At 37.3% G+C, this 11,199-nt stretch overlaps 1 protein-coding gene across 7 annotated transcripts in view; it reads left to right on the forward strand.

Annotated features, from left to right (window-relative positions):
• The window catches only part of CEP128 (centrosomal protein 128), a 500,403-nt gene that overhangs the window by 423,745 nt on the left and 65,459 nt on the right, over nt 1–11,199 (forward strand). For 5 of the 7 annotated variants that reach the window (XM_057318321.1, XM_057318320.1, XM_057318322.1 and 2 more), the window contains one exon: nt 11,095–11,184. The exons of the other annotated variants lie outside the window; for them this stretch is intronic. In XM_057318321.1, coding sequence (XP_057174304.1) covers nt 11,095–11,184 — 90 coding nt within the window. The remainder of the gene's footprint in view (nt 1–11,094; nt 11,185–11,199) is intronic. 7 annotated transcript variants of the gene reach the window in all.

Raw genomic sequence — 11,199 nt, forward strand, 5'->3', positions numbered from 1 at the left:
AAGGTAGTAAAGTCTTTTTTGAGGCACTTTGGTTATGCATTGTATTTACCAGAATAACACATATAAACAAATTTATTAAGTAGATAGTACATATATGGCCTTTTGAAATGACAGCACATACCTTTTTGAGTTTACTTCTCTCACAATACAAATGTTGGAACCAGTAATCCTGTTAAATTTAATATCCTCTGTTGCTTCTCAAATATTTATTACGAACTGGCAGCATTTTCTACCAAAATGTCCAGTGAGTGCAATAGAGTGCACCAGCCAACTAACTATGGACCTTTATACATGTAGAGTATCCAGTATGATGTCCAACAGCAGGGAAGTTCAATGCTGGCACTTTATAGTGGCAATTAGTGCCTGATAGTAACAGTCTATTAAGAACAAAGAAACTGACACCTCTGAGAATGCACAAGAGTGCAGAGACACATCACAGAAACCTTTCATTTTAACACTAGAGGAAAATTCATTGAAAAGACCTATATTCCTGCATTTCTGTATTCAAATTATAAATATCGCAGGTGATAGTTTTGAGAAGACTATTAAAGTATTTAGGTTGAAGTCCTATAATCACACAGTAGAACTTTGAGGAGTCAAAGACAAAACAGTTTTAAAAAAAATGATAGCAGAAGATTGGAAATTGACGACTTTGAATTTTAATACTGGCTCCGCTTCTGGGCAACTTTGAGTAACTCAATTATCTTTGCTGTGCCTATTTTCTCATCTATAATATAAAATCATAAAACTGTCTTCCAGAAGTGTTTAGTGTGGATTAGATTATCCTAGGAGGGAGAGCTAAATATTTAATTCCAATTTACAATGTTAACAAATCCCCATGTATCCAAATTGGAGTCAGTTTTATTTACTCACTATCATCATATGATTATGTATCACAGACATTCTGTATTTAATGGCGTCCTCTTTGAGGATGGGGGGTGTTTAGCTCTATACCCTTTCCAGTTTTCTCCAAATAAAGGATGTTTCACACATTCATCGTACTGAGTGCTAGGGATACAAAAGAAAGCTGCTTCTACTGATGCCTTCCTGCCCTGGGAAAGTATCTGTTACATAATAATAAAATATTTAAAAACTATATTATAGGGGATGTACAAGTCACTGTGGGAACATATAATACAGTGGCCTTTATTTGGTGGAGATACAGAGTGGGTTGGGTGGAAGTGTAGGAGGTGGAAGGTGGTGGGTAGGGTGAGCTGGGTAGAGTGGCAAACCTAGTAGATTTCCCAAAGGAAGCCACTGTTTAAATGACAACCAGGAGTTAGCCCTGGCAAGTTTGGAGTAAAGAAAAGTTGTAGGCAGTGTGAAGGAGAGGGGAAGACCTGAGGTAAAAGAACACCAATTTCCTGTTTGAGGAAGTAGGAGAAGCTTGGTGTGGGGGAATGTAGCATTGAGAGAGGAGAGCGAGACAGGAGTGTTTGTAAGGTAAGCAGAGGACCTCATAAAGGAGTTAAGATTTTACCCTGAGTATATGGGAAACCAGTTAAGTGTTTGAAGGAAGAGAACAATATGATCAAATCTTCATTTTTTTTTTAAAGATTTTATTTATTTATTTGAGAGAGAGCAGTACGAAGGGGCAGAGGGAGAGGGAGAAGCAGTCTCCCCCCTGAGCAGGGAGTCTGACACAGGAGCTTAACTGACTGAGCCACCCAAGTGCCCCTCAAATCTTCATTTTTTTAAATAGGTAACTAACTGGCTACAAAGTGCAGAATAATTGGGGGCAGATAAGATTGAAACCAGAGAGACCATATAAGCAGATGTTTGTGGGAACCTTGACAAGAGATGATAGTGACCTGTACTGGGTGGTAGCGAGAACATGAAGAGGAGTGGGTGGTTTCTTAATGTATTTTAAGATCTAAAGTTCCATGGAATTTTGAGATTGGTTGTTAAGAAGTAAAAAGGAAGGGGTTGAGAATGACTCCTGGGTTTCTTGATTGGGCCACTTCATGGATGGTTGTGCTAGTCAGTGAGAGAAAGGGAAGTTGATTCCGTCATTTTTTGTTATTTTCAGTTTGGGCGCCTTGAAGCATCAGGTGGCAGTGTCAAGAGGGGGTTTGTTCATGAGTCTAGAGCTCAAAAGACGTGTGAATTGGACATGCCGATTTTGTTGTCAGCAGATTGGTCTCCATATCATATAGATGATACTAAAAGTCATAGGAGTGGGATGCCTGGCTGACTCAGTAGGTGGAGACTATAGCTCTTCATCTCAGGGTCGTGAGTTCGAGCCCCATGTTGGGTGTAGGGCTTACTCTACCAAAAAAAAAAAAAAAAAAAAGTCATGGGAGCAATGAGGATCTCCCAGGGGAGGTATGCAGAATAAAGAGATGAAAACTTAGGCCAGAACCATAAGGAACACTCACACTTAACTTTCAAGCTAAGAATGAAAATCCTGCAAAGCAGTCTAAGACATAGAGAAAATAATTTCAGCTCATAGTATCATGAAACATGGGAAAGCATATTTCAAGGGAAAAATTATAAAATTGAGTAAATAAATCCTTGAATCCCCCTAGCTAAGGGGCTTAGGTTTTAAAATGAAAATTTACCATACAATAAGTGGTAATTTCCTATCATACCTATGCAGCCACTTTTGTCTTGCACGTTCCCAAATATCTACTATTTAGCACAGCACCACACCATAGTAGGTACTCAGTAAATTTCTGATCAAATAAGCAAATGAATACCACCTACTGGACTCTGATTTAGCACCTATTTCTGGTCTTCATAAGGTCTGCCCATTAAAAAACAACAACCATCCCTGTCCTGGAGTTCATTTTCTGTTTAAAAAGGAGGGGGGGGCTCCTAAGTTCTACCTTTCCTATATATACACACATACACGCACGCACACACACTTTCACTCCCCCTCCTTTTCTCTACCCTGCTCTATTCCCCCCTCCTTCTTTGAATCTAGTATTGAACCAAAAGGTCAGTAAGTGAGTAATTTGGCATGAGTTGTAATAATCCGTGGCAAAGGAAGAGGATATAATGGTGAGGGAAGCAGGCAACAGCGAGGAGAGTATTTTCAGTCTTAAGAGGAATCACAAACAATGGAAACAAACATATTTGACAGTGATTTCTATAATACAGTTGGTAATTACCAAAATTCTTCACTGGAGCTTAACATTGTCTGGCTGGGTTTTGTGTGTGTGTGTGTGTGTGTGTGTGTGTGTGTGTGTGTGGTATTCCTTTGCAGTTACATTATCTGCTGTTCTTCTTAAAAACAAAGTATTGTCTTTGACTCTAAATGTGTGGTACGGTACCAGAGTCCTATTTGCATATGGGTTTGAGGTACATTGAAACAAGCAAATCCCTTCTTTAATCTGCTCTGAGATCAGCTGAAACATTTTAAATAGACACAAAAGGTAATCCATTTTCCTCAGTTTAGTCGAAAAATATTCAGTGACTCTCACCTTACTTGTCATGACTGGTAATGGTAGGTGCTGCTGTTGCTTTTTGTTTTCATTTTTGAAAGTACCAACCTGCCTGGTTCACCTTTCATCAGTTCCTTGCTTTGTGAACCCCGAATGCAGATCACACCAAAAGAGTACCATGCTTAGTCATGAAAAGCTGCAAATTGCTACCTACGACTGTCACTAAGCAGAGTATCTGGAAAACACATATGCCCCCCTCTCCTTTGCTGACTCACAATCATCTCACTTTTCATTTTATTTCAAATAAGGTAGATGATTATGAACATGATTTTCCTATTCACTTTCCTCTTTTACTAAGCCATATTCCGGTCATTTTGAGGCAATATCTATATCTATAAATGAGGGACAGTGATAATGCTTCATAGGACTATTAAGAGGATTAATTGGGATAAGAAATGCAAAACAAACCTTGGTACCTGGCAGGTCTTCCATAAATATTAATTCCACACACTGTTTGCACCTACTGCACACCAGACGTGGTCCTGCATACTGGGATATAATGGTGAATGTCCCTGTGCCCTCCTAGAGTCACCCTCTCCCTCTCTCTGACCCTCCTTACTCCTGGGCAACCATGATTTTAAATTCAGATTTTGGTCAGATTAAAGGAAATGTTACATCTTTGGATTGCTACTAAATATAATGAAACAGTGAAAAAAGATACATTGTGGCAATAATGAAATTGATTATATGGGTTGAATTTGAACATCAATCTCTTTATTTAAGAGGAAGAAGGAAACATTTTAGTTGTAGGATCTAAAAATGTCACCAGTATTTTTGGATACTTTCTTCAGTATCAGTATTTTCATTAGAAATGAGCAGAATCCTTCCTTTAATTAAAAACATTGGTTTGTGGGTTTTTTTAAAGTAATAGAAAATTTTTTGAGACATTCCAGAAGCTACATATGCCCTTGAAAGATATTAAAGTGGCATTACTGACATGCTGTTTTTCAGATGACCCATAATTTGATTTAATTTCTCTCCCAGGTAGCTTTAAAAATAGCCTGGAACCTTCCATTCGAAGGACTTGATTTATTTTTTAGAAATGTTTTGGGAGTGGAGGGACAGGTGTTTGATTTTGGTTTTGTCGCCTCCGTAGTGCTCAGGCAAAAGCATCTGAAATGAGCGGAAGGAGAAGATAATCTTTTCCTCAGCCATTACTTCATTTCAGCTACTTACGGAGTAACCTATGACAGCATGGTGTTTGAGGGCAAAGTAGAACTCGAATTTCTTAGTTCTTTTGGAAGTCTAATAAATATTAACATAGAGGTATTATACTACGAAAAAGAATTGCAGTGTAGAGTTGGCAGATACATTGTTGGAAATAAACTGGGCAAGAAAAACACCAAAGACAAAAAGCTGACTTGAATAAAAATGCACCCTGGTTGAGGCTAGCAGGATCATGCATTAACCTCTCAGTAGTACCCATAGACGGCCAGTCCTCCTGCTAAGCAACCATGTGATAAGTTGGGCTAGTAACAGACCGACTGCATAATTTCCGTAATTTTGCTGTCAATCACTTCTTCTTCTAACTGTAGAATGCCCAGAGCCTGTATTTTCAAACCACTTAGTGATTTGGGGATTTTAGAGATTATGGGTACAAATGCAGAGATGGGACTGCTAAGAATCCCTGAGTTAATTGAGAAGGGAAAGTAAGGCTGAAGTCGAAGGCTGTGTTCTAACACTGGTTCTCTAGAAGAACTGAAGGATTCATTAAAGCAATTCTTAAATGGCCCTAGAAATTCTGATTTGCTTGGGAGATACTAAGGTACATTTTTAGAAGTCCTGATTTGAATAAATTGACAAATTATGATTGTTCATTAAGCTAGAAGGTAAATGCAGTATACTGCTCCTCCCTAGGGTGACCCATGAGAGTTAAAATGCAACTTCCATAATTCTAGAAATCAAACATAATGCATACCTGCATATTCTTCCCAAGATGCAAGAATGTAGGCAAATCACTATATGTCTCTATTTTTTTTCTCTGATATATGATTAAAAAAATAATAACATAAACGAAGCAAAACATGGGTGATTATGAAGGATGAAGGATTGGGAAACACTGGCCACTTTGAGGACTAGCTGACTTAATGGCCCATTAAAATCTTTTATTTTCTCAAAAGGTAAAGAAGCTTACCAAGCTTAAATTCAGTATGAGGTCTCCACAGAGATAAAACGTTAGCAGTCTGTATTAGGGTCAGGCAGGGTCTCAGCCAATTAGATTTGCACACTTCCATTTACTATGTCAAGAAGCCTCAGGAAAACTGGGAACCAAGCTCAGTAAAATCAATTCCACTTGAAATTTTAATGACCATTAAATTTTATCACTCTATCTTACGTAAAATTAGAACTTAATTTTAATTCCAAATTTATGGCAATAAAACTGGAAAGTAGAAGATCCTGAAAGTGAACTAGTCTATGTCCGAATATATGGATGTTGAGTGACTAGATATTTTCTTTGGAGAGTAAAAAAAAAAAAAAATGAAAATGTGGCTGGTTCTGTTTATCCAAAGAGATGCAAAGCACAAGTCTTCAGGATTCAGCTGTCTCCTTTGAGTCAAGTGTCTACAAAAGCCTCTAAAAAAAATAGACGCCCTTTGGAAACATCTTAAAAATGCAAATATGAAGTGTAATTTTTGAGTTGAAGTGCCAAGTTTTACTCTGTGACAAAGTTTTCTAAAAACTTGTAGAGTAAATGAGCCAAGTGTGTGTTATAAATTTTGTAAATTGTTCCCACAAGGGGGGAATTTATTTTATGTGTCTCCATATACCAACCCCTCTGCATTGACTCTGTGAAAAGCAACACTTCCAGAAAATATCCCTTAGTGCCTTTGTCAGAGTCTGAATTCTGGGCTCCATGAGCACTGGGGCTGATGAAAGAACAGCTTATGTTTTCTTGTGAAAAATGAAAACCGTCTAAGCATGTTATGATGTTTTGCATTGTTAAGCTTGTCTGGGAGTTTTTGCCATGTTTCCAGAGTCAACTATCACCTTACAATTTGGGGCAGTTTCATTTGGATCTCAGTTTAATCACTTCAGGACTACTCTCCTTTATGTGTATCTGCTTATTCTTCTCAGTCACACCCCTGGATAGGCCTCAAACTTTGGATAAATAATCGTGTGTCTTCCATTTGGTTGCTATAACAAAGCTACTGTCAATTGAGTGGCTTAAACTAGAAACATTTATTTCTCCCAGTTTGAAGACTAGGAAGTCTAAGATCAAGGCAGTTTCAGTACCTGCCTTCAATATCTGGCCCACTTCTGGAGTCACAGCAGGAAAAGAGCAGCTAGAACACTCTTGAATCTTTTCTAAGGGCACCATCCCATTCATGACGGATCTATCCTCATGAACAATCCCCTGCTGAAGGCCCCATCTCCTGATATCACTTTAGGGATTAAGATTTCAACCTGTGGATTTGGGAGGGAGGGACACAAACATTCATGCCATAACACCCCATTCTCCACTTTGTCTTCTGTCTCCTGATGACAGTGACAGTTGTGAAAACAATATTCTAAGGAATGACGAACATGCAGCAGATTTAGGAACACACGCTCAGCAATTATACGTTTCTGGTTGAAACCGTTTCCATTGACTGTAAAACAAATCTCTGAGGTTCCAAATATTAATACAAGATCATTGAAAGAAACTATAGTTCTCCCTTCTAGGATTATCTCCCATCCCTACCTCTGGCAGATTTTCCAGAATATGAAGAAACATTGGAGAGGATTTCTCCAGACTGGGATCTTGAAAACTGACTAATATTATGTTTCAATTATTAACAAAGACTGATTTAGTACTTGTTCGTTCCTATTAAGATTTTGCTAAATCGATCCCAAAGGATGATGGTCTGTGCATCAAAGGAAAAGAAAATATCCCTCCCTGGCTGGTTAATGAATAATCTTAATGGTGCCAGACAATGCTCTTGTGTCATACACTGTGCCGACACTTCTAAATCTATGTCATTGACTCCTTGCACCGTTTCTGCAAGATAAATACGAATCTGCCTATCTTCTGCACTTGTGTACTTAAATGCCTGAAGAGCTTATGGAGAAAAGAATTTCCACACTTCGTTTGTTTCAGTTCTTGGCCTTTCCTTCTTTGAATTTCTTCCATCTTTTTTTTTTTTTCTAAGAGAATGATTCGTTAGAAAACGTATTAAGTATTTAGTGTGGTAAAATACTGACTCGCCCTTTACCTTCTCAAGAAAAAGATTATAAGAAAAGCTAAACGATTTGTTGGAAGTGCATTAAATAAAATCAGGCAGTACTAGAGGCTCATGTTAGTGAAAGTCCTCACTGCTTCTCTATTAACTTTAAAACTATTTACAAACCCTTAGGCTCTAAGCTTACATACACATGGCAGCTGGTGTGTGTGTGTGTGTGTGTGTGTGTGTGTGTGTGTGTGTGTGTGTGTGGCATGTGGGGAAGATTTTAATTCCTGGTGCAAGATTATGAACAATCCAGTAATCTCAAGCACTTCTAGGAAGGAGAAGGGATCATTTTTCTTTGTCCATGCTGCACCTTTTCTTTTTGCTTATTCATCATGTTTTAAATAAACAGACCAAAGAAAGTTGTTATTAAAGCCCTCCTTAGGCTTCTTCAATTTCAGTTTTAAGCCAGGTTCAAAATATTCTGGCAAAAACTAAAGGCAACATTGAAAACGTTTGCATAAATTTTAAATTGTGCAAAAAGTGATAAAACTAAAATGAGCTGAAAGAATGAGTAATAAGCATCTCCTCATATCTTTGTCTTTTTATCATAATCAGTGATGATATGGGTTTTTAAAAATTGATTCTGAAGTGCATTCCCTTTCCAGAGTATCTGCATTACACTTAGTCTTCTAAATGTAATTTGTTAGAAGTTTAGTGTTTACTTTTAAAAGTGTGAAGGCTTATTAGCATGCTAATAAATAACATTTAATATCTATTAACAGAATTCTATATTTGCTCATAAAATGGAATAGAAAAATATTACCTACAAGAGATTCCATGCCTTTACTACATTCTGGGTGTAATTGAAATCCCTAGTTCTCATTTCACTGTTAGAAAAGAACTAATAAATTTGTCACCAGTGAAACAGGGCTGGGGGGAGAGGCCATTTATGAGCTCGGTAATGAATCTAACTCGCGCAGCCCAGACCTGAAGGACTTGGGAGACCAGCACAGTCGAGGTACCAGTTGGCTGTATAGCATCACAGCTAATTACGCTTAGATCTTTGCTCTTCTTCATCCTTTTTTCTGATGTTTTGCCGGTGGTATTGGCTGTGTGTGCTTCAGCTGGCCTAATGTCAGACCCAGAAGTCAGAAGCAGTTGCAACTTGCTTAAGAAAGACATATGGCAAAAATATAATCCCTTTGATTATATGGTAAATAACTCTAAGAATGTGTACAAATAATGGTTTTTATTTGAACATTAAATCTTATTGTGATATAGTATGTGTTTTTTTTATACCGTCACCTGACATCTGTTAAAAATAAAGTTCTGGAATGCTGTTCTGGCAAGTGTAATTTTGAGAAAGAGGCTCTGAAACAGTTTTCCAGTGTAAACCCTAATCTCCACCACACACAAAATAGAGCCCTAGTGGTAATAAATAGTATTGTCTCTATAGATAAATATATAAATATATCGTTTTTTTTTAATGTGGATTTTAATTTGTTTTTGAGAGTATAGACTCCTTTGAGTCACGTGGACCTGGATTCCTGTCTAAGCTCAACCACAATGTGGAATTCAATACATTTAATATCTTTGAGTCTGTTTCTCTGACTATACAATGAATGATATTAATAATATTCACCTGTTGAGTTTGCAGGAGCATTAAATGAAAACATATTTTCAACAAATAATAAGCTTTTAATAAATAGTGTTGAGTTTTATGATACTGGTACTTTAAAAGGATGTTTTTGTTAACAGCCACGACACATATACCATTCTCCCTTTTATTCCTGAAATGAAGCAAAGCCTTTTCGTGTCCCAGGACTTTTGCATTTGCTACTTCCTCTCTTGTGTGATGCTTTTCCCTTAGCTCTTTCAGTGAGAGCTCATTTTCATCCTTTGAGTTTCAGCTCAAATGTCACCTCTTCATGGGAACTTAACCTGACCAACCTGTCTAAAGTAAATCTCTGTCCTCACCCCCCATCACGGTTTTTGAGTATCTTATTTATGTGTCTTCTTCTTTGAGTGTAAACTCCATGAAGGCAGAGAGACCTTCTCTTCCTTGTTGATAACTGTGTACCCAATGTCCAAAAAAGTGTCTGCCTCAATAAATGTGGATGAATAGATGAATTAATTAAATGAATACGTGAGAGGAAGGAGGGAAGGTGGGAGAAAGCAAGGGAAGGAGGGAGGAAAGACATTGGAAGGAAAGAAAAAAATGATGGAGAAAAAGAATAAAGGACAAAAAGAAGAAACTTTATGGCCTGAGGAATGATTTATATTCTGGGTATATGTATTTATGCATATACAACTGTTCAATGTTCTTTGAAAGTTTAAAAGTTGGGTAAAAATTTTCTGGTTCCTGTTGTCTTTTCTTGCCCCCCTGGTCAGTGTGTTTCACCTTATCTTCTCCTTCCAGAAACTGACAGGGGTTGTTCTGCTATAGGGTGAACTTCCTCTGTGAGGCAGGAAGTAATTCCTATAGGATACCAACACCTTAGAACAGATGGTTGCCAGACTTTTTGTAAAGGGCCAGAGTCTAAATATTTTCAATTTTACAGGCTATATGCTATCTCCCAATGACTCACCTCTCCCATTCCAGAAAGAAAGCAGCCATAGACAATATGTAAAGAAATGAGTGGGCTGTGTTCCAATAAAAGTTATTTAGGGAAACTGAAATTTGAATTCCATGTAATTTTCACATGTCATAAAATATTCTTACTTTGATTTTTCTTTATCCAAATAAAAGTGTAAAAACCATTTTTAGCTCGTGAGCCTATAAAAACAAGTGGCAGGTTAGAATGGCCTACTGTCCTACTTTGCTGACCCCTGCCTTAGAATGAACTAGTTTAATGGTTTTCTATCCCATGATTGTTTGCCTCTGAAAAGATGAACTAGAGTGGGGGGAGGCAAAGAATACATTTCTATTGGTAGAATTTTTAATAATTTTGCAAATGGAAGGAAAGCATAATTTTGAGTAATCAGACCTTCCTGAACTCCTAAAAGCACATTACATCAGCACTGCATTATCCACAAGTAAGGTTGTGAGTGTTAAAAGTAGCTTTCATGACTGGCTAAAACTGCCCAGGTGTGTCCATTAGCAAGCTCCCACCTTATTTATTCCTTCGTATCATAGACTTCGGAATTTATGATTAGTTACTTCTACGGATGTTTGAAAGCAAGACAGTTTGAGGATACTTTAGCTCTACAATCCTGAAGAATTTTAGCTCTATACTCCTGAAGAATAAAATGCTTTAAATTTCAAGTAATGATTTCCCTAAAATTTGTGTGTTTAAGTTGGGTAAGCAATTATTTGGGGAAAACATTTTAAGAGCACAGTGTGATATCATTTTCTAAATGCAGAAATTAAAAATTTAGTAGAAATTATTATAGTCCTATTAGTGTTATTTTTATAGCTATGACTATTTATAGTGCTTTCGAATATTTTAAGACAATGGAGTTTTCCAACTTTTTTCTTTACTCAAATCTCTCTTAAACAGCCAAAGCAACTGTTTAAAATTCCACCTTGGGAAGATGCTAGTCAGACTGCAATGAAAAATCAGAATGAAGCTCAATTTGAAGAAAAAGCAGTTAAGTATTTCATA

Source organism: Ursus arctos, unplaced genomic scaffold (genome assembly GCF_023065955.2).
Source record: "Ursus arctos isolate Adak ecotype North America unplaced genomic scaffold, UrsArc2.0 scaffold_25, whole genome shotgun sequence".
Classification (NCBI taxonomy): Eukaryota; Metazoa; Chordata; class Mammalia; order Carnivora; family Ursidae; genus Ursus; species Ursus arctos.